Source organism: Alligator sinensis, unplaced genomic scaffold, assembly GCF_000455745.1.
Source record: "Alligator sinensis unplaced genomic scaffold, ASM45574v1 scaffold112_1, whole genome shotgun sequence".
NCBI lineage: Eukaryota > Metazoa > Chordata > Crocodylia > Alligatoridae > Alligator > Alligator sinensis.
Window position 1 is genome coordinate 1,317,150 of NW_005841892.1, and position 27,783 is coordinate 1,344,932.

Below are 27,783 nucleotides of genomic sequence, written 5' to 3' on the forward strand. Positions count from 1 at the left end.
TTCCAAATATATCATTATACATTATGCATTCCTTTTGATTACACATTCAAAACAAATGGTTGCATTCATTTACTAGTGCATATTACTTTTTTCATTGCACAGAAATTTGGAAAGAATAAAAGAGGGAATTTCTGAGAGCATCAGTGATTCCAAACGTTATTCTTGCATAATTCCATAGGTGTTTATCACAATTAAACAGACAGAAACATTGATAGTGCTCCAGACCCAAAGAAGTCCCAATATCTGGTCCAGAGCTGAAAGCTCAATTCTTCACCCAAGGCCTTGGCAGGGTATTTCTAGAGTTATATTAGAGAATGCCTCCCCTGTTCTCATTTAGTGTTGCTTAGATGGTAAGTTATGAAGGAAGAGTTTCTACATTCCCTCTGCATGGGCAACAGCACTGGGAACACACAGTCATTTCTCTAAGGGTCAAACCAACCTGTGTAATGCTCCCCTTTAAGCCTTGAATCTGAATCTCACAGCAACCCTATTTGTTTCTGGAGTGTTCTATGGCAAAACAGAATCCCCCTCCACATGTATCTGCCAACTCTCAGCCAGTAGCCTAATGACAAGGACACTTATATGATGAACAGGAGAACCAAGTTGTAGCTCCTTTTCATGTACTTTTTTTTTTTTTTTCGCTTCTTCTGCCAGAACAAGAAAGCAGCACAATTTGGTGAACAAATGTGTACTTGACCATTTGCTGATTTTTTTCATATGTTGTTGCTTAAAGAAAGTATTGAGCATAATGTTACTATAGAATGGGGTTCAATTTATGCACCTGGAACAAAGGAGGGACCAGGGAAAGGATGTGTGGGAAGGATGGGAACAGTCCTGGATTCTCTCTCCCTGGGAAGTTCAGTCTGTGAGATGCATTCCAAGGGTCACTATCATGGTCTTTGTGAATAAAAGATCCTATGTTATCTATGGTATAATTTAGCCTTATGCAGAGAGGATGAAATCAAGCTAAAGCAAGAAAAATCAGCTTAAATAACTTTTCAGTTGGTAGCAGAAAGTGAACTCGTTCCTCAGAGCCCCAGTAAACCCTCTATACAGCTAAGTGTTTAAATTTATAAATAACTATAAAAGATGCAGATGGTACGGAAAGTTTTTAAAGCCAAGAAATCAAATAGACTTAGAAACAAAATAACTTATCACAATGTGCCCAGACATACTGGGTCTTGACGTATAATGAGGAATTATAACTTTAACAGTAAACAATAGAAATGAATATCACAAAAGAAGTAGGGTTGACAACCAAATGAATACTTTACCTTTACAAGTTGGGACTGTTCCACTCCATGTGCCATTACTGGTACAAGTGCGAATGATAGAGCTGTTTGATTCCATTATATAGCCAGGCTGGCACATATAAGTAACATTTTGTCCAACAACATAATCATCGCCATATCTCATTCCATTGGGTGGTATACCTGGATCTCCACAGCTAATTACTGAAAGTAGGGAATTGAACAGATGTTAAAACATTAATTTGGCTGTGTATTTGTAAGCTAAAAAAACAAGTCATAAAATTAATGATTTATTACAAAAAATAATACAGCCATAGAAAATAAATATATATGTTATCTAACTTATCTGCCACATAAAACATGTGAATACATACAGCACCTACATTTTAGAGAAAAATCAACACACCTGTTCAAAAATAGAACTAATGGACTGTACTATTTTAATCAAGTAAAATTTTAATAGTAGAAAATGGAAACAAAATTAGCAAAGAAATTAGCCATATGCTGCACTTGGCCTTTAATGCCCAGAAAAGTACACCAAAGAGATAAATCTTAAAGTGGTAGATGTCAATCTGTGCTGTTTATTTTTGCATTTAGCACTTGAATATACACAGTGGAGAACCTGCAACATTTTTTAATTGATATATCTAGGTCCCCCTCTAATTTGAAAGTACTCATCTACTTAATATGTAGATAATATATGCACAGAAGAGAGTATATGCATGCAGATACAAAGGTAGGTACACAACATGAACTACAGTTTACAATGAAATCAGTATCTGGTCTCTTAAAGTGTTATCATCATTTTGAGGAAGGATGGTTGTCAAGTTGCTTTGTGCCACTCAGTACTAGAAAGAGATCATTGCATTATGAGAATACATCATTGCATCATGAAAATAGGTCATAGAACTTGAGAAGGAAAAATAGGTGAGATTTTCATTTCATCACTGGCACTCTGATTTATCTTCTTCTGGCATAGTTCAACAGAATAGAAGAAATCCCATGTGTTCATTACTGACAAAGACTGAGAATCATGACTTCTAGGAATGAAGATACACCTTGAAAAAGGTTCCAGTTTCTACAAAAGAAAACACCCTATCTGTTTGGCAATTCAATTTACTGTGAACATATCAACCCCTCTGCTCAGCTTTTTCACTAGATCCTCAGTGAATAGAGTCTAAATAACATGTTCAGATCAAATTTTCAAAGGCAACTATAGTCAAAGAAGGCTCTGTGTGTATGCCTACATTAGTAAATGCAAACTGCCTGAGCTAGCTTTAAGCAAGTTAGTTCAGATTAGTAACAGTCGTTAGGGATAGGTACAGACATTCAAAAAGCCCAAGGTGGAATCAATCTAAGTTATGTGGTTTTCTGTAACCAGCATAGTCTAGATCAGTAGTGAACAGAAGACACATTTGCCCTTTGGTGTAGATGGCAGCGGGGGAAATCTTAGCCCAGTTCCACAATTTTTAAACTAGTCTGTGTGTACTGAACGTCTCTTCTATTATGGGTATAGACCCGTTTTGTTCGCCAACCTTCTGTTCTGTTACAGGCATAGGATGGTTTCCATTCACTTATACCAGTATAAGTGTAACATCTGTACCTGGCGTAGGTGTGGCAACATGAAGTTCATTGAGGGCTAATCTAGCCCGCTTCGAGGAGGGCAATATCTTTTTTTCATAATGCATTCCATATGTTTTTTTAAAGATCCAGTTCATATCATACTAGAACTTTATTTAGCAAATGTCCCAAAACAAAAACATATCTTCAAACATAACTCCACATCTTCTACCTCCTTTTTCAGTTCCAATATTTCATTTTCCAGGGGTTTGTTGTTATCAAGAACATCACAAACACTACCCTGGTAATTCTGTATGAACTGGACTCTATTAGAGTATCCAGGCCTTTAACTCCTACAGTCAGCCATAAACTGCACTGCTATGGAGCTGCCCTCTCTTAGAAAGAAGTGCAAATTCACTGCCACAATACTCAAACAGCTCTAGAGACTGCCCATTTACTTCTATTCAAATTTGTTCTGCTTGTTTGCAAAAGGCAGCTAAGCGTTTCTCCCATCTCTCACTGACCTTTTCTATTTCTTCTATCACCCCTGCTTTCTGCCATCACCCTACCATTTGTCCCACTCCCACAGCTAATGCCCTATTTGAAAATCTGTTCAGCCACTATACAGAAAGATCCTTCACTTTTGCAGCTTCTGTAACTTCCTTTTCTCCAATTTACTGTCTTTATTTAATACCTCACCAGAGCAGGGGGGTGGGAAGAGGAGGGAGGGGGGACTGAATCTCTTTTCTGCCTTGCTTACATCTCAATTTTTCTCAGCCTCTGCTATGCTTTATTATTGAACTCTATCTAATACTACAGGATAAAGTCTGTATGAAATTTATACAAACAAAAATTAAAATTTCTGTAAAGAAAGTATATATTTTTAGCATTATTTAACTACAGCGATACTTAAAGTATAAAGTATATTCTGTACTTCAGGATTTAGCTTACTACTACAAACTGGGATATTATATCAATTAAAAAAATACATGGCAGATTGGGGTGAGGCAAGGGTTTTGTGTGACTTAATTGGGCTTATGGGGATAAGTCAGGTTTCTGTGGAGCCTGTAAAAATCCATGGAGTAGTTCTTTTAAAAGTTCAGCCAATATTTTATCACTTTAGTTACAAGTTAGAAATACAGATATAAGTTTCTGAGGATCTTTCTTTTGCTTGATTGGTTTAAAAAACATGGATAACCAGTTAGTAGTTAACCTAATGGCTGAAATGCTATTATCCTTGGAGCTGCCCAAACAGACTGTTTGCTGACAGTTTCTGAAGTATGTGGAAAAGAATTGTGATGGTGCCATTCTTTTCAAGTCCAGAAGAGTCCAATTAACACACTTTTTACATTATTGTCACACAACAGAGACTGAGACATCATCTTGGATAGTTGAGATTGGAATGTGTTTTTATGCAGGTATTATAGAATTATAAATCCTATGTTGAAACATTTTTAAAATATTTTTAGCAGCAGCAAATGCATTCATCTGAGGAACACCAAAAATGTATTGTTTAATAAGCTTAAAAATAAAAATGTAAGAAGTCATTCATACTGTTATACAATGTTTTGACATGCTTTTTGTATATATAGAATATATGTTTGCTAACAAATTTGCACATACACTGTCTTTGAGGTTAACTGAGAACTAGTAACATTTACTTAACAGGTTTTTGCATGGAACAGGTACATAGGCTAACTCCGTGTGATGCTTTTTTAAAAGACTGAACTCTGGCTATTCTTAAGCAAAATATTAGACTGAGGGATAGAACATTACCTCAAAATCCTTCTAACTATGTTTCAATCCCATTTGTTCACTCTAATTTATGAAGGAAAAAACACCTTTGGGCTTCTATTCATTTGCCGAAAAAAATTAAGCATGCTGCAAAAATTGGACTATGCATGTATTTGGAATTAAATGCATCTTTTATTTAGTTCCCTCTTTGGAAAAAGTAATATATGACCTGTCATAATTCTGCCCTATGCTTTGCAAAATTAGACACTAATTTAAAATACAATAAATTGTTGTACCTATGGAGATGAAATATTTAATCAAAATGGCTGATGAAGTAACATGTGTAGAATACCTGTTCAAAATTAATATAACTTTCACTGAAAGATTAACTGAAGGATTGTAATAAACCAAAGGGGCTTTAAGGGTAACCTGATTTCAAAGGTTGTTTTAGGAGTGTGGGGGGAAAAAAAAGGAAAATGAAAACTAGAGAAGCATTAATAACCTATCAGTCAGTACAGAAGGCAATACTAGAGTTACTGAAAAGGCCAAGTTGAATTGTTACCTGAGAGAGAGAGTAATTCTCTCTTGCAAGTCTCTATTAAAAGAACTTTCAAGTCTCTCACTCTCAAGGTTTTAATTTACTTATTTTTCTACAAAACAAATGAATTATCCCATTGAATTCATGCATTGTTGGTGAGGGGCCTAGAAAGGTCACTGATTTTCCTCTTGAAGCAAAACAGTAATAATTAAACTAAACAAGATATAAATCAACCAATGCCAATAAGCATAGGCTATTTTTGTGTTTCTATTTTTTTTCTATTTTGTTTGGTACTTGAGCTGATTTTTAAATTATCATTACAACTGTAAACCACTAACTCATTCCTTGTTAGTGGAATATAACCACCGATATTCTGAAATGGAATAAAAGTATTTAAAAGATATATTGTACAAAGTAGGCGTTTCTGAAGATGAGTGTGTCTTCAGCTATTTTGCTATATGTTGATATATGTATGCAATTCCATAGCTCTGTCTCCTTTGTACCAACTAGAAGGTAATTTTTATGACACCTTTGTTCAGTACGAAAATGCACATTCTGTGTTGAAATAATTCCTTTGATTTGCATTTATCCTCAGAATAGTTTTGGCAGACAGGTAAGAACTACAGGACACTGTTGACCTGTGGCTGCAGGGTGGCGTGGGCTTGGTCTGATGTATTCTAGCCTCCAGAGCCTCAAAAAATCTCCTGGGATTTACAGCCATGTAGGCTGTTCTCTTCAGTTACTTTTCCTTCCACATGCTATGTTACGTCAAATGTCAATGCTGGTGTGTAGGAAAGCAGGCATATAAAGAGGTGTCAAAGAATCCATAAAGGAAGACGATTTCAAGTGTCTAGCCACAAAATGAGTTCTTATTTGCAAGTCCTGTTGTTGTTGTTATTGACTTTTATATCCCACCCTATCCAGAGAAGCTCAGAGTGGATTACAATTACAGATAATGTGCATAATATCCTTGTCCCCCACCTTTTTTCTTCTTTTTAAAATTCTAATGGTGGTTTACAGCTCTGCCATTTTTTTCTGGTACAATTTAGGAGAAAGAGAAAAACCCTCCAAACTACTGATGCATTACCATTATACTCTATTTTCTAGAATATGACTGTGAAAAAAACCCTCCAAAGCATTTTTTTTTTAAATATTATCATGCTTTCTCTTTCCCCGTCTCTGGAATTGTCTAAACATGACTTTCAAAGTAATAATAACTGGTAATGTAACAACATCAAGATAGATGATACAAATATGGTGGGAGTAGACAGAAGGAAAGAGAAGGAAAAATAAGATATTACACTGCTTTATAATAAATGAATACAGTATAAATGCTTAGATGGGTATAGTGGAAGCAGAGCTATTTTTATGAGCTATCTTTGCATATCACCCTGATTCTATTTAGCTTCAAACCACATAGTTGGTAGCTACCCACTACATCAGTTAGCTGGCTTAGTAGATAGTACTACAGGTACTGATTTTTAAAAAAAAAATGGTTTCCACTGATCTCTTGAGAAATAATCCAGATCTGACTCAAGATACATAGGGTATTGCTAAACATTACACGTAGCATGTATTTACATTTTTGTATGCATATAAAGTTTTCCAAGCAGTCACACATTAATGCCTACTATGATCTAAATAAAGATTGCAGTACCCTAATGGAGTCTTCAGTGCCCCCAGCCAGATCCCAGGAATGAAACTTGGGTTGATTTTTGGTCTCAGCCCTGGGATTGCATCAGAGGCAGGTTAAGACCCCAGTGCAGTAAAGAGAATGAGAGCCAGGCAAACTGTTGTTTGCCATGCTGTCCCACTCCTCTCCCATATTGCTCCCAGGACTGTTCCCAGCCTCTGCACTGCTCCACACTAACTGGCTCCTGCGTGCTGCAGGGCCTGGGACCAACTCCCAGTCCCCACTGGAGCACTGCTGCTGAAATCACTCCCACACCCTACATCTTGAACTGGCTCCCATATTGTGCCAGTGTTTCTCCCAGCCCCTGCAGTGCACAGGAGCCTGGGAATCGCAAATGTATTTTTGGAATGGAAATGCAACAACCTGGAAGTTAAGATTTAAGTTCTACCTAAACCCACTTAACTTTAGAAAATGTTGACATTTCCATATTGTATTGTATCAAAGAGCTTCACAGACTCAGATGAGAAACTTCCAAAACTTTCAACTCTACATGACTGTAAACACTTGGGGGAAAATATACAAAAACCTCCAGGGTTTAGGATTTCTTGTGCTGAAAAGATATTTACAGGAAAAATTAATTGTTCTATTGTCATATGCTGCAATCTGCAATTCAACACTGGTGGTACCCTAGTCTTCTTATGATTCAATAATAAATTATCATCTTTAAATAATTTCAAAGCTGTGAAAAACAGCATAAGATGTAATTCATGCATCAGATTTTTGGAATTTTTTTCCTGACTAAGTAAAACTTAGCAACTCCTTGGTGTTCAAGGAGTTGGAAAATGAGTTCACAAGAAATAGAAGAGACAGATGTAAAATATATATGTACCATCCCTATAACAGGCCAGTCACTCATCTATAATGCCCAAACTAATACCTAATTCTAATTCTTACACTGAAACTTGAAAGAAAGAGTTGACATCCATAAATAGGAAGCCAAAGCAGCAAACCAAATAAGAATGTCTCTCTTTTCCTGCTTATGGGTAATTGGAAAAAAGGATGAAGAATTTCTTCAATAAAATCTTTGTGTACATGCTAATTTATCACAGACAAAAGGAAAACAGAGACTTAGCTGAATGAGGGAAGTGACTTGTTAAGTTTATCCTTCATAGGAAACACAATGGAGATCCAATTATCCTCTGTTGGCATCCTAATGGAGATAGATCCTGACCAATGTCTATTATTTTACACAGGATTGGTTTAGAGCATGTAAGTTCATGGCAAAGAAGCTCTGGCAAAGCTGGATGGTTTTTTTCCTGCAGAGCTCATTGAAGAAAGTGCTCAAGTAAGATGCAGGTAAATGAGGTAAATTGTCAAGCCAGAGGTGTAACAACACAGTCGGGCACCCAGGGCAACTGTGACACACAGGGCCAGTGGTGACTCCTGGCTTCTGCTGTGCTGCTGCAATGATTGTTTAGCTGTGGTAGCAGCAGTTTTTTCCCACCCCCAGCAAGTCAATGCCCAGGCTAGCTGCCCCAAATCACACCCCCTAGTTATGCTGCTGTCATCAGCTGCTGTAAACTAGCACAGCTCCACTGAAAAGAGGTAGAAACAAAATGGGAATTTTTTTTTTTCCAGCAGAATATGCTGTCCACAGCAACTTTGATAGTAGATCTCTAGTAAGATCATCCCGTCGCCTCCTGTGACAGAAGGAAAAAAAATGGAAAGCTTCCTTCACATACATTTTGCCTCAAAGGTTCCTAAATCCTAACAATCCCATGATCTATTATCAAAGGGATTTAAAAGACAACGCTTAATCTTAGTTGAACCGGCTGCAGCAAGTTTAGTGAGACTCCCCACCATGTCAAGAAGGACCCTGAGCAGGTTTTTGATAAATTACTTTACAAGAAGGTGTCTTTCCATTTGTAAGAAATCCATGGAGGAGGTGAGAGAGCATAGGGGTTCACAATGTTTCAAGGGGTTTCTGGGGTGTGGGGGGGTGGGGACAGGGAGACGAAGTGTTCTGATTAATATAACTAATTTATCATATGGTGAGAATGTAGCCACATCTTCTTTGAACAGCTCCCCCAGAGGCTGGAGGAAAGAAGAGCTGAGAAACAAGATGGTGAGATAAGTATCACCTGAAGGAAAGTTCCTGAAACATTCATTGTTACTGGAGCTGAAAGTGGCAAAATCATGTTGGGGATTGATTCGCATGGCAGGTAGAAATGGAGGATTTGATTGAACAGCAGATCTACACCTGCAGAATGGATCAACTATAGCCAGGATCTTGTTGTATGCCTTAAAAGGAAGTGATACTCCTGTTGTACTCCATATTGGTGAGACCACAGCTGGCGTACTGTGTCCAGTTCTGGGCGCTGCACTTCAATAAGGACATGGAAAAACTTGAGATGGTCCAGAGAAGAGCCACCTGTATGATCAAGGACTTGCAAGGCATGCGATGTGAGGAAAGGCTGAGGGACCTGTGCCTCTTTAGCCTAAAGAAGAGCAGGTTGAGCAGGGACTTGATACTATATGATAGCAGTTAACCACTATGTCAGAGGAGTGCATCAGGAGATGGGCATTCGGTAGGGCACCCCCAGGGAAGACCAGGACCAATGGATATAAACACCTGGAAGGCCGCTTCAGGCTTAATACCAGGAAAAACTCCTTCACAGTCAGGGTGTCCAGACTGTAGAATAAACTCCCTCCAGAGGTGGTGCAATCACCTACCCTGGAGGTTTTCAAGAAGAGACTGGACAGTCACCTTGCTGGGGTAACTTGAACCCAGTTGTCTTCCTGCCTAGAGCAGAGGGCTGGACCCAATGATCTCCAAGGTCCTTTCCAACCCCTAACAATCTAGGAATATGTAGGTCCTACCTTCATCCTGGCTCCCTTAAACAGTTGTCCTTCCCTTCTTCAGACCATGAATAAACTGAGGACTCCCCTCACTGACAGAAAAACACTCTTGAGTGACAAGCCAACTTCAACCTATCCAATCACAGCATGAAACCCTTCCCTCCATTGGTAGCCATATATTTGGGAAGAAGAGGCTGAGAGAGGAGAATAGGTAAGGAAGAGAGAGTTATCAAAATACAAATGCATCTCTTTCCTCAGAACAGTGCTGCACAGAAGCAAAAAGTCTGGAGCTGTTAGTTTTAAGCCATATAAACAGGTGTCAAGAGGTAGACAGTTCAGCTTCCTGTGCAGTTTTGTGGGTATGGTTAACCTATCAGTCCTTAAGTTCCAGATGAGAAGATTGTGTGCGGGATGGATTGAAAAAGTGATCAGAAAGACATGTGTAGACCAGTATAGGATTGACCTAAACAATCTAAAGAGTCATTGATATGGTTTCATAGTTTCATAGTTTCATAGTTTTAGGGTCGGAAGGGACCTAATAGATCTTCTAGCCCGACCGCCTGCCGGGGCGGGAGAACAACAAAAGAACCCTAAACAAAAAACGGGACTCAAATGAGTCCAGCCAGGTAGGTATCCAACCTCTTCTTAAAGATCCCCAGGGTAGGGGCCAGCACCACCTCCCTTGGAAGTTGGTTCCAGCTCCTAGCCGCCCTAACTGTGAAGTAGTTTTTTCGGATGTCCAATCTGTACCTCCTCTCCATCAACTTGTGCCCATTACTCCTTGTTATGCCAGCGGGGGCTAGGGGAAACAGCGTCTCCCCCAAACCCTTCTGGTTCCCCCTAGTGAGTTTATAGACGGTCACCAGGTCCCCCCTCAGCCTTCTCCTGTGGAGGCTGAATAGGTTCAGGTCCCGCAGTCTCTCACTGTAGGGTCTGTCCTGTTGTCCCTGGATCATGCGGGTGGCCCTCCTCTGGACCCTCTCCATGTTGTCCACATCCCTCCTGAAATGGGGCGCACAGAACTGGACACAATACTCCAGCTGCGGCCTGACCAGCGTCGCATAGAGGGGGAGGATCACCTCCCTGGCTCTACTCGAGATGCACCTGTGGATGCACGACAAGGTCCGGTTAGCCCTGCCAACCATGACCTCGCATTGTCGGCCCATGTTCATCTTGGAGTCAATAATGACACCAAGATCCCTTTCCGCCTCCGTGCTCTCAAGTAGGGAGTTCCCCATCGTATAAGTGTGCTGCTGGTTCCTACTACCCAAGTGCAGCACCCTGCACTTGTCCGTATTGAAACACATCCTGTTCCTGTTTGCCCACCCCTGTAACCTATCCAGATCCTTCTGCAATCTCTCTCTCCCTGCTAGCGTGCTCACCTCCCCCCAAATTTTGGTGTCATCAGCGAATTTAAACAGGTTGCTTTCCACCCCAACATCAAGATCGCTGATGAAGAAATTGAACAGCGCAGGCCCCAGGACCGAGCCCTGGGGGACTCCACTACCCACCTCCCCCCAAGTCGAGTATGATCCATCCACCACCACCCTCTGAGTGCGACCCTTCAGCCAATCTGCAATCCATCTGACTGTGTAGGCATCTATGCCACAGTCGCCTAGTTTATTAATTAGGATGGGGTGAGAGACGGTGTCAAAGGCCTTGCTGAAGTCCAGAAAGACTACATCCACCGCGACACCTGCGTCCATGGCCTTTGTGACCTGATCATAAAAGGCAATCAGGTTGGTCTGACATGATCTCCCCCTAATAAATCCATGCTGATTGCCCCTGAGCATCATTTCTGATGCCGGCCCATCACAAATGTGCTCCTTGATGATCTTCTCAAAGAGTTTCCCCAGGATTGAGGTAAGACTGACGGGCCTATAGTTGCCCGGGTCCTCCCTTTTCCCTTTCTTGAAGATGGGGACCACATTAGCTACCTTCCAATCGTCTGGCACCTGGCCCAAGCACCACGATCGCTCGTAGAGCCGTGCCAGGGGCCCTGCAATAACCCCAGCTAGCTCCCTCAGCACCCGGGGTGGAGAGCATCCGGACCCGCTGACTTGAACGCGTCCAGCCCCTCCAGAAGCTCTCTAACCCGGTCCTCCCCAACCTGAGGTCTGAAGGAGATCCCCTCGCGTCTGGCTTCTATCACAGCAGGGAAGTCCCAGTCCCTGCACAAGAAAACAGAGGTGAAGAATTGGTTAAAGAGGTCCGCTTTATCCTCTGACGCAACCACCAGATTGCCCAGCATATCCTGCAGGGGCCCCACATTACCCGGTGCCTTCTTCATCCTCCCAATATATTTGAAAAAGGACTTTTTGTTATCCTTAATCCTGGACGCTAATCCGAGCTCTATATCCGCCTTGGCCTTCCTAACTGACCCCACAATACTAAAACAATATAGCAAATACATGGGTAAAGAAAACCAAGACTTTCATGAAGATAGGTGATGCCTTGTAAGATTTGTCATATACTGAAGTCATTTCCTGAAATCTTAATCAGAAATAAGAAAAATCATAATCTGTTTGATATTCCTTGATATCACATTAATATAAAACAATATCACAAGTACAGTCTATATAATATTTGAAGTTTAGGCAATTATACTTGGAGGCTGCCCCTGAACTACTCAAAAGCCAGTATATAGTTATCAGCAAGCAGCAAACATACCCTAAGAATTATGGAAGATTGAAACACCAGAAATGTAAAACGTATACAATAATTAAATCCCACAGTGTATTACTTAATAGATTACTTAAATACCACAGCTAATATTACTTAAAGAAAAATGGAGCTAAAACAATTATAAGAAGCATATGTTACATTTCTATAGCTTGTCCTTTCTTTCATAACAAGCTATGAACCATATAGACAAAGTTTTTTTTTAAAGTTATATATTTGTAAATGAAAATAAGTGTTTTCTTAATAAAGCAGGCAGTGATTGTATTTTATTCTTATTTCACAAAGGACAGGCTCAGCAACAATAATATTATGTGCACAGATGCACACAAAACATGCCCAAAACAAAAAATACCACACCAGCAACACACAAGGATTCTTTTTTTTTTTGTGAGCAGATTATAACAATACAACTTCCTGAAAAAGCAATAAGAGAAAAAAAAAATAACTTACATGTTTTTGCCTAAACTTTTATTCTCTAATAATGACATGGTGTCAAGATTATTAAATACAGGCAGTCCTTGACTTGCAATGTTTCAAGTTACAATGTTTCTCACTTATAACGTTTATAAATTGACACCCTGTTTCAACTTTATGACATCAGTTTTGACTTTACAACACTTGATCCTATGTGACACCACACCAGCAAACAAGTTTGCTGCATCACTCATCTCCTTGGAGAACAGCTGTCCAAACATCCTTGGACACTTTCTTTAAGAAAGCAGACAAAACTCCAGAAAAAGTAGCTAAGACTACTGAGAAGACTCAGCCAAGAACCTTTCAAAAAGTCCAACTGAGACCCTTTCAAAATGTCTGGCAAAGTCATCTCAATGAAGTCCTTCCAAATCAATATGATTGCTATTTACAATATAAATACATGGATGCAGCTATATTACTTATCTATAATTGACTGGGTACAAAATTCTGGGATATTTTTGGTGAAAATAGGGTATCGGGCCTTGGGTCAGGAACCAATCCCCTATCATAACATTGCTTCTCATGAGAAAATTGGTTCTGAGTTGCAAAGTTTCTACTTAAGATGAGGTTTTCAGGAACCAATTGTGTCATAAGTCTGAGGACTGCCTGTATAACACCAAGACTTTGGAGACTTATACAGATGTTATGATGTTTTGCATAGTAAACTGACCTGAATAATTTTGTTCATTGGCACATACTTCCTAAAGTTTACATTATTGGATTTTCTAAGAGTAAAGAATAAAAAAAACAAAAAAAACCCAACAACAACGAAAAACAGAAAACTTTTGCATAGCTTAAACTCAATAAATACTAAATGAAGATAAATCTTACTTGTGCAATTTGGCAAGGATCCTGACCATGTTCCATTGGCACTACACTGTCTTACAGAAGATCCAGAAAGTATGTAACCTTCCATGCAGGAATAAATTACTGAATTAGAAAATGTTGTTCCATCTATACGAAACACTTTCCCATTAGCAGTTGTTCCTGGGTTACCGCATTGCACAGCTATAAAAGAAAATGTTAAATGTATATGAAATGCAACAAAGATAGAAGTTTTTACAAAGAGTAGTGAAAAAGGAACCAGTTCAATGCCTTGGCTACCAGCAAAGTTCACGTGATAGAAAACTGTGCTGAAGGTCTAGGTTTCAATTTTTGCTGGTAAGGCATGATGGAGGGTCGTTATAATATGCATCTTTTTCCTTCCAGAGGGGGAAAGTTGAAAGTGATATTAAAACTGTCTATTAAAAGAACACCATGTAGGTTACAGAGAGAAAAGTACTCAAAATTAGAAAGCATCAGATATACAGATATAGCATCAAAACATAGATTTCATAGATTTCATAGACATTAGGGCTGGAAGGTACCTCGGAAGATCATCGAGTCCAGCCCCCTGCGCAAAGGGCAGGAAGTCAGCTGGGGTCATAGGATCCCAGCAAGAACGTGTCCATGCATGATAATACAGTCTAACTGGATGTTCATTTTCAGTCTTTTCCCGCAGGACCTCAAATCTGATGTTTCCTAATTTTAGAATATTTGTTTTTGCAACCTAAACAGTATCCTTTTAATAAAGTTTTATAATATATATGATTAGTGCTAAGATGTGTTATGGGGTTATGTGCATACCTACAAGAGGATTTCCAGGCTAAGTGGTTTATAGCATATTTGAAATATCTGGAGATTTAAATAACAGATGTTGAATCAGATTTATAGCAAAAATGATCAACAAATAAAGACTGGAAGCTCAGATTAGCTAATTGTGTTCACATAAAGATTAAAATTCAGATAGCAACTGCCTGGCCAAAAAGACATTAAAGTAAGTTTATAAAACAAGTAGCCTCTTTTAGAGATTACTATCTCCTACTGAAAAAGTAGTCCATAGTGGTAAAGTGAGCAGTAAAAGAAGAAACTTCTAAATTGTCTTCTGCTATTCAGAAAGCTTTTCTCTCAAAAAAGGTCTGTTGGGAATTATTTCCTATTTGTGAAATCAAGGTAATTTAGGTAACAAATGGTTTCCCATAAATATCCTGTTAGATCTTGTTTTTATGGTAATAAATCTTGCTCCATAATTCTATACTTGCTCCACAATTCTATACTGCTTTTTTTAAATAACTGGTTTCAGCTTTTTTTTTTTTTTTTTGGTGAAAACTAATAGCAAGTAAAATGCATTAGTAAATACAATTAGTGGGCTAATCATTTATGACAAAAGTTTAAAGCAAAATAGTGAAAATGTCATTTCTCCAAAGAGAGCTCTTTCTAATGGAACTCTTAGTAATTAGAGAAGAAATGAAGTAGGAAAACATTTTTTTTCAGTAGACAAAGTAATTAAAAAAAAAAAAGCTTGATTCTGGTTGTCTATTTTTAAGTAGAAAAACAGAATTATCAAGTAGGAATAAAAAAAAAAATCTGAGGGTGTGCACAGCAGATTGTTGTACCCAGTTTATGTTTGGATGGCTTTATTCTCACCTGAACATAGACTGGGAATGGCACATACAGCCATTTGTCACTTCTAGGAGCTACATGGGGAACCCAATGTAAGTAACATAGTGTGAGGAGAGGGGTGAGTGGGATTGAGGGAGGTGGCTCGACCACGGGTGGGGGGAGGAAGGGATTGGTGGTTGCAATGTGGGCTGGCAGGTCTGCGGGGAGGCTAGGGGGAGTGTTGGTAGATCCATGGGGAAGGGCTAGGCTAAAAATAGCCCAGTTAGGGTCAGAGGGTGGGAGTAGCACAAACCCAGAACTGGGACAAGCAGCTAGTCTTTCCCAGCCCTAGGGCTGCACTGCAAGCACATGCAGGCATTCTGGAGATTGGGTTAACCCTTTCTCAAGCTAAATTAGATTGAGGTGAGCTGGCTTAGATTGGATGCACCATTTTTTGGGTAATGTAAGCCCTCTGAATGCCTGCATGATTGGGCATTTAGATCAATGTAACCTTGGTTATATCAATCTAAATGTCACACCTGTACATACTCTGATTGTCCAGAATGCTGAGAATCACCTTGCCTAGCTAATTGCCTTGCTCATAGTTGTTTACTGCCATACATGAAAGGATTGGGTTAGTCCAATATCTTCTGAACAAATGCCCACATCACAAATTCTGTGATATGAAATTTGTATTCTTAGAACTTTAGCAGAAATGGCAAGATTCAAGAACTATTAAAAATTAGGTACTGTCTCAATGCTAGCTGTCTCTCCAAGTCAAAGCAGAGGTGCATTAGTAAGCTAACAAGAAAAAGACATCTCCACTACCTGTCCTGTGTATAAGATGCTTAGGTGCCAGGATAACTTTTCATGTATATTAATGTGTATATTTTAAAGTGAATGTAAATACAACTTTCTTTTTTGATTTACCTTTGCACTCAGGCTGTCTTCCTGTCCATGTTCCATTTGCTAAGCATGTTCTTTCTTCTGAACCATGCAGGATATAGCCAATATCACAGCTGAAGCGTACAGTACTTTTAATTTTAAAATCACTGTCTTCTCTAGAACCATGTCCTGGGATTCCTGGATCCCCACAAGAACCAGATGTGTCACCTAGAATTTATGGCACAAAGAGTTTAGTGTGAATATAACATTTGATTGTACTATGCTACTATATTTTATTGGAAATGCTGAGAGGTGTCTGTGTAAGGCACAGGGGGCAGGGGAATAATCCCTGCTTAGCAGAAAGTGGGAGTAGAAGAGGGAAGCAGGGGAAAGCCAGGCAGACACCTGCAGTCTTTGCTGACCTCCAGCGAGGGAGCAGAGGGGAGGGGTCAGCTCTGCTGTACAGCAGGGAGCCTTGCCCAGCCCAGAGAGCATGTTGGGATGCTGAGGGAGTTTAACTTAAACCAGCAAGGGGTCTGGGACAGACATTTCATAAACCAGTTTGACCCAAATCAGTTAAGTCTAATACTACATTCAACCAGATTTGTCTCAAACCAATTTCAGACATTTTCAAACTGGTTTATGTGCACTAACTGTTCTGTTACAGGTTTAAACTAGGTTCTAATCACTTAAGCTGGTTTATGTGTAATGTCTGTCCCTAGCCAAAGAGTAAATCCCTATTTATTTGCTTCCGTTTGTATATATTTCCTAATGAGACTTCAGTAAAAACTTCATATTTTAATGCTGTCATTGGAATGGCGACACTATCCCTACTGTGTATCATTTTTAGTCAGTGCTAAAGTCACTAACATAGTCTTAACTCCAGTTGGACCAATGAATTTCCATAGTTTATAGTAGCATTAACACATCACTTTGACCTAAAAGACAATATTCTGAATAAAATCTTACTGCAGCTGAAGCTCTATTTTTAATGGCCAAGCTTAAGTTGCCTGGATTGTTAGTTTGGTTATATCACCCACTTTTGTCTGTCTTGTCTATTTCAATTATAAAGTGTTTAGGGTAGGTACTACCTATTATTCTCTGTCTGTACAGTACCTGGAACAATGGGTACTGTTCCCACCTGGTCTTAAGCAGCACCCTTTGCAACAGTAATTGTAATGTGAATGCAAGATTTTTTTGTCATACTAAAGTATGAGTTAAATGTTTTCCTTTGTAAATTAAGTCTATTCTGTTATCCAATCTGCTCCATAGTTGTTACGACAGACAAACATAAATGTATTTGTTAAACCTATTGAGGAATGATCACTCTTAAATCCAAGATAAGTTAATCACCAGCCATTTTGATGGTATATTAAAATGGACTAGCAAAAATATGCTATACTAATGACTACCCATGCAATAATTGTGGTATCAAGTCAGTAATATTATAGAAAACAATCTCTTTTTTGTCTTCTATAAGGATTCAACTTAAATGCTTTTCTTGGTTTACTTACTGACCATCTCCTCTCCCAACAGCTGTACAGAATATTTCATGGCCTAACTCCACTTATGACATGACAGTTAAACTAGGACAATATTTGACTCTCCATTTTTACTGGGGTATGTGGTAAAGTGGGGCTCCCTGCCTAGCCACAGTGCTAGGTTCCCCACTTGCCTTTGGGCACACCACCCACCCGACTCACCTGCCATGCCTAGTTCTTAATTAATTAAGATATTTATTAAGGCGGGAGCCTGCTCATTCTTGCCCCAATGCCAGGAGGGCGCTATCTGTGTCTCCATACCTCCCCTACACTGCAGCCCATGCCTCGCAGTAGTACACCCAAAGGTGTGTAGTAGTACACCCAAAGATGCTCTGCCACATACCTCCCCACTTAGAATGAGATCTGGGGGCTTCACTTGACTGCCTTCCCTGCTGGGCTCTGCCCCAGCCTACTGCAGCCCCTGCCACATGGCGAGCACACCAAAGGTTTTCCTCCACAGGCTTATTGAAGTCCACATCACTTACTGAAGGGCACTGACAGACGTGAAACTCCCAGCACTAACTCATTGCACTTCAGAGAAAGTGTCATGAATTAGAGGAACCCCTGCCCCCACCAAACCAACAGACATTCATAATTGGGTCGGTGGGGTGGAGGATTGAGCTGTACTTTGGAGCTGATCCAGGAAGAGCTGCCTTTCTGCAGCTTCTCTCCCAGAGCCCTGAACCCCACTCCCAGCTCTGGTGCTGTCTGCAGGATGGGAAGGGGAAGAAGGGAGAGGAGGAAGCTGTGGGATGGGGTTTGCCTAGCCTGAGTTGGAGAGAGGCAGAGGATTGGACCCCCCCTCCCCCCACCAAGAGGGAGGAGTATTTTGATGTAGAATTTTTGTTTCATCCAGTATAGTAAAAAAGGAGCTGTAGTCATTGCATATCTAATCTGTAACCCACTGCAAACCTCACAATGCCAATACAGAACAATATAAATTTCTGTCCTATAAAACGCTGGTTTCATTTTACTGTAGGCACTGATGTGATCTGTGCACTTCCTATGCATAAACATATTTTTTTTTAGAAAAGAACTTATATATTTATTTGTTTATATTATTTTTTAGCCTAAGCCTTTTGAACAAATGTAATATCCACATCACTGAGATAGCTTTGTGTTCACTAAGGTGTGGGGAAATTTGTAGCTGCACCGATGCTGTATATTTAATAGTTTTAGGCTTTGTGGATTGGTACTCTATACCTCAATTTGAAGTCTGGAGTACTGAATATATATCACATGCAATACAGGGTTTAAAAAAAGAAAAAGAACCATATATACTGGTTTTAAAATAAAGTTTGAATCTAATCATATTTTCAAAAGTTGGAATCATATTATTTTACACTTAATTGTCCTTTCCGGTTCATCATTTTAGACATTATAAACTATATAAAAAAACACTGAGTCATATCCCACTGAAGCCTGTACCAAATCTCCCAATGAATTCAGTGAGAGCAGGATTAAGCAGGCTTCCATAAGCCTGCCATTACAACATAAATGTTGATTATTCATTTTGGCTAACTTCTCATTTAGTTCTAATGGACGAGGTAACAACATGTATCTTTATTCCTAGCAAAAATGTGATGTTTCTTAAGTGAGGGAAGATCAGTCTCTAAGCAAATTCTTCTGCTTTGTTGGAATTTTAACAGCAGGATCGACACTAAAAATGTTAAATGTAATTATTTTTTATTTCCATTAGAATAATACTAACTAACACTGAGACCTTCCTGTATTACGTGCTATACAAATGCATATTCAGAAGTAGTGTCCCTGACATGAATAGTTAACAGTTTAAATATTCTAAACTGATAAATTATAGGAGAAAGAAAAGGATATTAAAAGCCATGCTGTAAAGACAGCTACAGTTTTGGCAGAAGACCATGATGACAGCAGTGCCATACTGGCACGCACAGTTACTTTCTATCCCTGATTTCTGTGTAGGAATGACTCAGGAGACAATGTGGTTTTGGCTTCTTCCTATTTCCTGAATGTTAAAATAGCTGAGTACTTATTATTAAAGTAATACATATCTGAAAATGTGCCAACTGAAAAGTATTGATCATTGTACACCTATGCACTGAAAGCATCATGTTGACAGCAAGGAAATCATACTCTTGTCATGTTGTTAAATATAATATAACTCTGCCAAGATCAGAAATGGGCCTCAACCCCAAACCACTGATCAGCGAGTGGCATAGAGCTGTATTTTAGATACTCCTGAAGTTTTGGGGGTTCAAAATTAACACGACAATTTTGTGGTTTGATGCCACATAAAATAACATACTGATTATCAAAAAAAAACAAACAACATCGCATCCTTGAAACAAGTTATGGCACATGAGGCTATATCAATAGGGTAGATGTGATGTGTAGTTTAGACTCAAGAGCTGCATGCAGACAAGCACAGACATACAGTATGTGGTACTGCAGACCTGTCTGCAGAACTACACGCTGTGCATGCAGGTTTTCCCCAGGCTGCTAACTTACAGCACATGGGGGGGGGCACAGTTTGACTCCGGGATCTCCCAGGTTCAAAAAACCCATTCTCAGAAAAAGCAAGGCAGTGCACATGGCAGCAGCATGCACCACCGAAAACCAGAGCCTGGCCAGCTGGAGCCACACTCTGGATGCTGGCTAGGCTTCCTGCTGCAGCTGAAGCTCCGGGAGGCCCCCAGGTAAGTCTTTTGGGGCTAGCACAGTTGCTGGTCCCAGCCTCCCCTACCTCATCCAGGGTAACCTGCTATGCGCCATAGCGCATGTAGCACAGGCATTCCCTGGGGACAAGTAGTAGTGGTGCAAGGTGTGCCACTACTTGTCACTGGGGAAACAAACAATCCATGCTTGTCTGGATGTGCCCAAGGACTATAGTATCAAATCTCAAGTTCAACAGTGTAGGGTCATGGCCGGGTGCTTAGGGCAAAGTGGAACTGGTGACTTCCAGTTTGCCACTGTAAATAAACAGCTTTCGAGAAAATTGCCCCTAACATCTTCCTGCCACCAGTTACACCACTGCTCAAGTAATTTTGAAGCTAAATAAGTTTGAATTCATTATCTTAAGGAAGTAACAATGTGGGGGGTCTTTCCATGGAAACCAATATCCTTGTCAGAAATTAGCATGGATTGAAATTCTATGTTCATGGCCAACTAGATAGTTGTCCCATTCTATGGACAAAGTACTAAAGTTATTTTATTACCTCTGCCATTTAGATAAATAATCAGGCTCCTGCAAAAAACCGTGCAAGTTTAATCATTTCAAGATCACATCATGTGACACAAAAGTGGTACCTGAGCAATGAGGCAGTGACCCACTCCAATGTCCATTTAGTTGACATGTCCGAGATGACTGGCCTACTAGTGATCGTCTTCCGGTGCATGTATAATGAACAGTAGATCCAAAGGAATACTTATCTCCAGACAGGACCATGTTAGGAGGAATGCCAGGATGGCCACAGTCAATCACTACAATGCATAATTATTGGAGATAAAGAAATATTATTATCACTGATAAATTTTTAGCACTTCCAGTATCGTCATATTTTATACGTGTCCTATGTTAGAACTTGAATTGCATTTATATTATTTTACGAAGCATACAAAATAGACAAATAACTAGATATTACACACACACACACACACACACACACACACACACACACACATACATATAAAGATATTCCTTAGAGTAGGGACATTCTGTTTTGATGGAAGTGAGCTTTCTGCTAGGACTGCTGTTCCACTAAAGAACAAATGTGCCTGACATATAGTACATACTCACTGACCAACAAATCATTGCTCAAGATGCCATGATACTGCTCTTTCTAGGACCTAGAAGAGAGGCAGTGAGAATTTTTGCCCATGCATCCTGGGCTAAACTACACGTTTTCTGTCACATGAACCAAAACCAGAACGAGTGAGTAGCCTCTATAGTCATACACGTGAGTTGGTATGTTTTGACAAACAAATTGTTTATCAACAACAAAACAAAACAAAATATTGTCAAGATCTAACTTCTAGGTAAGGTACATTAGCTGCCCAGAAAAGCAACGACATGCTACCTATTCCTAAACTCACAAAAGTACAAGAAAAAGCTCCCATTAGCCAGCATAAAGCAAATTAACACTGTAATTCTCATTTCAGCTTACTTTTCAACATTATAATAAAGCTGAAACCAGTTTTATTTTGTGATATGTGCTTAACTGTGTGGGTTGCAGAGAGTGAAACCCCATAAAAATTCAACTTCATATTCAATACTAGTAAAGACCTCTATTTTTTACAGTGTAGAAAAGAAGGTCTCTTTAACATGATGCAATTGCACTCATAACAACAAAGAAAGGATTTGTAAATAATTAATCTTAATTTCCTGTTCCTTTTTCTTTTAAGCATGTAGAAAAATCTTATGAGAAGCTCTTAAGGAAATTGGTCAAAATCTGTCTAGAAACATTATAACTACGTGGTTATAATGCAAGAACTACATTTTAAATCTTGATGCAACCATTACTAGTTTTAGCAATCGTATATACTGACAAGTTTTAAGAAAGTCATGGGCAACTTATGTAGTTTAGCATAGCAGGCAGCTATTCAATAAGAATAAAATAAAAAGACAAAATGCCTTATGCATCATTATGGTAAACATTATCCACATGGATAATGTATGTCAAGAAAATAACGGTCTTCCCTGTAGTGCTGAAAAGAAATTAAAAAGGCTATTGGGATTTTGAAAAAGGGAACATTTTCAAAAAAGGTTTAATTATTCTTATATTTTCTAGTAGCTGAGCTGGTGGGGCTGAGAATGTGGGCCTTTGTTAAGATTTCAAGTATATGCCTGCACCATACATGACTATGTACTTGTTAAAAAAGCAGCAACAAAGTTAGAAACCTAGAATAAGGGTTAAGTATAAAAGAAAAGAAAATATGCAAAAATGTGAAAGTGTACAACTAAGCCACCAAAGCTAACTTCATTTGATTCCCACAACAATTTTAAGCCTGCATGTTCCCTTCCACATTTCTGCTTGGTGAGATACGTTGGTTCAAAGACATTTTTCTAAGCATCTTATGAAGCCTTCAATTGAAAGCCAAATGCTGGAATAACCACTACACAGATTCAGGGAACCTGTCACTTCCTTTCTCCTGTGCATCACTTCTACCTTAATAGTTTAAAGAGAAGTCTTCAGTACACAGTTGTGGACTTAGCAGGTTTGAAGAAGACTCTGAAAAGTCTTAATGCTGAAGTTGTATATAACAGAGTTTATACACAGCACATGACTGATGCAAAGGGTGATGATTGAACACACACTAATATTTGCTTGCTGTAAGTGCTATAATTTAAGGATTTCTGTCTTGGAGTCTTGCACTTGTAAGTAAACTAAGTCTGGGTTTAATGACGTGTATAATAGTTAGCATGGGTTCCATTCTGTAAGCTACTGAGCACTCCTGTTCCAATACAGCAAAGCATTTAAGCATATAATTAGCTTTTAGCACTTGAATAGCCCATTGATTCCTTTGACTACTTTAAAGGGCTGGAAGTTAAGCTTTTACACAGCCATATTTCTAGATAAAGGCTAAAACGCTTAGTGTCGTGCATCCAGCCCTTGATGCAGATAAATGAAACTGCTATTAATATATTTATTTAATCACACATCTATAAAATGATCCTCTTCTGTTAACTGTATATGGCTATATAAAAGGTCCAAACAGGATCATAAATAAGTATGAGGCATTTTGATTATGTGACTAATGATCAGACAAAGCTATTTATTATGAATGTTTAGGGTTGTGTCAGAGTTTCTGGTTTTCCTTTCTCCTGAGACAATACTATGAAAGCAGGTAAGCTCATGTTAGTCTCCAAACTATTTATTTTCATATGCTTGAGTATCCTTTACAACTTACCTTAACTCTGAAATTGATGGTTCCATGGATTGATCTAGGATTTTGAAAAGCCGGGGGCAGACGATGTGGTTCATCATTGTACATAACATAACACGTTTTTCTCCAATTAAAAAGATACCAGACACTCTACTAATAAACTAGGAACCTAGGTACACTAAGGGCCTAGAGTTATTTTATTCAGTTTAAGATCAAAGCAAAAACAAATATAATTTTACTGGCATGTGCATGTATAAAAGTTTATTGGAACAAGTTGTATAGTTTAAAGGGCTGTTGGAAAAGGTGACTTGATGAAAGGCCCAAAAGTTTGTCCAACAGCTCTCCCAATGTACATCTGGTCCAGTACACGGTATCACAAAAAATCTTTGCCTCGTGACACGAATAGTGAATGGGAACATGACTAAAGGCTATAAGGTGAGGAACTGCAAGAAGCATTGCAAGACTGTAATGAAGAGGGCAACGGGGATGTGGTTCTGGGACTTTAAAGTGCTGCCTTTAAAGTCAAGCCAGAGCTTTTGCTGCTACGTTCTTTGTACAGCTGCAAGGGGTTGGGTGCAGAGTGCAGCTGATCATGAACACTGAAGAGCTGCATGCTGAAAGACATGATTCAGAAATTTTGGATGCTTAACCCATTCCCGGCCGGCTTCAGAGTGGTAATTTGCTCCCTCATTGCCACAGCAGTACTGGCCACATAAGGGGGGGGGGGGGGGGGCACAGGGGATGGGACTTATCCCTGGAGCAGCATGTGCCCCAAACCCCAAGAACCCTGTGGGCTCCCCACCCCCTTTAAATCCCTCCATCTGCCCCTCCACCTCCTCCCTCCACTCATTTTCTTTTTATCAGCTTGCTTCTCCCCTTCCAGCCCAGCCTGACATTGTGCCAGATACATCAGGCTCCTTTGGTGCAGCTGCCGACTAGAGCAGGAATCAAAGAGGGGTGCATCTATGTCATTGCAACTCCTCTAGATCAGGCCCTGCCTGGTTCCTACTGGCTTCATTTGAAAACTGCATTAGTTCTGTTATCTATGCCCTTTACATTGCCTCTAAAACGTCCAAACTCTAATTCCAGTTTAACAAATAATCTTAAGTGAGAATTTCCTCAGGTTTGTTTATGTTAGATATTTCTTACGTTCCTTCTTTTCCCTCTCCTCACTGCCAATTTTATCAACCACTACTTCTCTGCCTCTCTCAGTTAGTTATGCTAGCTGGTCCTTTTCTATCACTTAACTGCATGGTGCCTTTTTATAGCTGTATAAAGCTGATTCTGTATTAAGACAGACAGCTTGGAACAGCTTTAAGGAATACAGCACAAAGAAGGAAGAATAAGGGGGAAAGAATTACCTTGTTATAACACTTAAAAATTGTGATAAAATGGATGTTACCATTATTATTGCCAGTCAATTCCTATTAGATAAATTCCCCTCCTGTCTAACTGAAAAAATGAAGTTCTATGAGAAAAACATACAAATTTCTCTTTTCCTATGGAGGCACATCTATTACGATTAAAATAGTTTAATGCATATTAAACTATAGGATATAATTCCTATTGCTAACTATATAACACAAGCAATTCCAGTGAAGGGAGTGGTAGAAGTGTTCATCCTAAACTGATATTCAGGATCTAAACTACCTGTCATAATTCACCTTTATAAAACTGGAAAATGACTTGGACAGCCTCTAACCTGGTGCAGACTGACCCTCCACATCTTAAGTAAAAGACAAATAATCTTGAGAAGCACATCAAAAATTTGCCAGTGGAAATTTATCTCAACTCCAAACTAACATTAACATCTAAGCAATCAATTACAAACAGCTAGGGTGGCTACACTGAGAAGTGCGTGTTGAACTACAACTATAGTGGTTAGAAGGAACTCAGTTCAGTTGGGGCTGCTCTCCCTTTATAAGCTTGATGCAGATTGGTCAGGTCAGGTCATATCACTAAATTTGCCTTTTATCAAATGGAAAGGTCATGGTTGGTTTGAGGGTTGTGCTCACTCAGAACATAGGTATAGGGGCTCGGTTCAAATCCAGTGCCAACAAATATCCACCTGAAATGTCACATGAAGGCAGCTATGTTGGCTTCTGCAATCCATCTGGAGGAGGACTAAGTATTTGAGAGTGTCACTGCTGAGCACAACAATGCTGCCATGTAGATACTGCTTCAGGACTCATGCACAGATCCAACCAGCAGCAAGACTGCAATGCCAAATGCATGAAGTGTCTGGGCACCCAGTTGCGGAATATCTAGGTATGCTCTCTTTTTGTGCTTTTCTCCTGGCACAAATGCAATCAATGTCTGTACATGGCAATACTGACTGGCAATATTGATTTGACCTATTTATTCGTAAAATAAAACATAGAAATGGCTTTTATTGTTTGAAAAAGCAGCAAAAGAACAACAGTACATATTTTTTAACACAATACTTTTGCCTATATCATCCCACCAGAAAAAAGTAGAAAACTAGCCAGTATATCTTGCATTCTTACTCCATGAGATCAATATATGCCAAGGTAGAAACTGTTTTATTAAGAGGCCTTAAACAGCTCCCCCCCAAAAACGTGGTGGGGTTGGGGGGACGTATTCATATGGAAAGGGGGAAAATCCATTGCAGTTTTACATTCTTTTGTAGTATATTTAAGACAGTATTTATTATCTGTATTATCAGTATTTATTTATTAGAGTGTTCTGAAACTGTCATAATACCTTACAGTTGGATGCAAAATATTTGGATACTGCAAGATAAATGTAACTGAGTTGCAAAATAGGAACAAACTATATCAAGAATAAGATAAATTTCTGGTCATTTTAAAAATTAAAAGAATGGAATATTTCAAATTGCAGCACCAGAAAAATCTTGCCTAAAGGATAAATAATAAAACCAGGCTTTGGAAGTAACATCTAAATTATACGTCTATTGACAAAAACAACCAAATTAAAGTTTTTTACCATGCTTTCTTTCTCTGCTTTATTACATTGTAAATGTTAGGCCCCACACATGAGATAAATCCTCATTCCAACACAGGTCTTGTTATATGAAGTTACAAAAGTGTTGGAGAAGCAATTAGGAGCTTACTTGAAAAATTGTTCAGCTTCCATGAGGCTGTTTCCACGGTTTTAGAAATGTAGCTTGTTTGAATTGCAACATGCAGCTGCCCTATGGCCAACAGATTAATATAGTAAAAAAATCTAAAGGCAACTCCCTTTCTCCCAGACAGCCGTTCTGTTAACACAGAGCGCTGCTCCTGATCATTGTTCTGAGGCATGATTCTCCTTGAAGGTCCTCTCAAGGGCCGGCCATTTAATTTTCTGTATGCCACAGACCTGTGCTATCTCTCCTGCCAATGCAGCCTAGTTATCACATACATTAAAATGGATGTAGGTATGATCTGTGTGCCTACATAGAGAGCAGAATACTGTATAAAATAAAATCAATACAAAAATCCATTATAAAATATCTAGCCCAAATTTTTCTTTTCTTATATTTTTTTGTAACTTTAATAGGGGGAAGAAAACACATTATCTACTTACTAATGCATTCAGGTAGAGGCTTATCCCAGTGACCATTTGGCTGGCAGATTAGAACTGAAGATCCAAATAAAAAATATCCTGGGTTGCAATCATAAAACACCACTGTGCCATAAGTGAAATTTCCATGTTCTATTTTGCTTTCCCGTATGGAATTAGCAGGGATTCCAGGATCTGAGCAGTTGACCACTGTGCAAAAAATAACAAAAGTGGAATTCATATTTAGGTTTTACATACACGCACACATTTTTATAAGTATATTTCTTTAAAAATGCCTCAGATACACACAGTACATTTAGGCAGTATCTCTTCTCCTGAATGAGTAGCTGGGATACTAACTCAGATGAGGACTCGTGGGCAGAATCTCAGTTTAGATAAGATAGACGTGATACAAGTAGGCTGAAACAATCAGAAATGATATCTCTGTTGTCTTTACTAAAGGGGGCGTTTCTTGATTTGAGATATTTGGTTGGTTCTTTTGGGTTCTTGTCTACCCCTTTGACTCCCATTTTGGGGATGTACCCAAATTCTGAAGAATTTATCAGAGTTTCCCATGTTATTATTGTTACCTCTCAGCTAGCTTGCTTCAGTGCAGTCTATTTAAATCTACTGGTGAAGAACCCTTGAAGTATGTAGTTTCTGAAGAATTATGCTACCCATGCATACCATCCTATTAAACCTGAGGCTCTGGGATATGCTTTAGATTATAAATACTAGCAATCCGTTCCAGGTCCATTTTCCAGAGGAAAATGCAGAAGCTCTGTTCACTCTGCTAGTTTTTTTTGCATACACTGTTGC

The 27,783-nt window shown here is 39.1% G+C and overlaps 1 protein-coding gene across 3 annotated transcripts in view; it reads right to left on the reverse strand.

Annotated features, from left to right (window-relative positions):
- CSMD3 (CUB and Sushi multiple domains 3) overlaps positions 1–27,783 on the reverse strand; it is a 1,313,655-nt gene that overhangs the window by 52,209 nt on the left and 1,233,663 nt on the right. For all 3 annotated transcript variants that reach the window (XM_025197227.1, XM_006018073.3, XM_006018072.3), the window contains 5 exons: positions 26,989–27,174; positions 20,863–21,036; positions 16,082–16,264; positions 13,562–13,738; positions 1,275–1,454 (listed from right to left, as the gene is read on the reverse strand). In XM_025197227.1, coding sequence (XP_025053012.1) covers positions 1,275–1,454; positions 13,562–13,738; positions 16,082–16,264; positions 20,863–21,036; positions 26,989–27,174 — 900 coding nt within the window. The remainder of the gene's footprint in view (positions 1–1,274; positions 1,455–13,561; positions 13,739–16,081; positions 16,265–20,862; positions 21,037–26,988; positions 27,175–27,783) is intronic.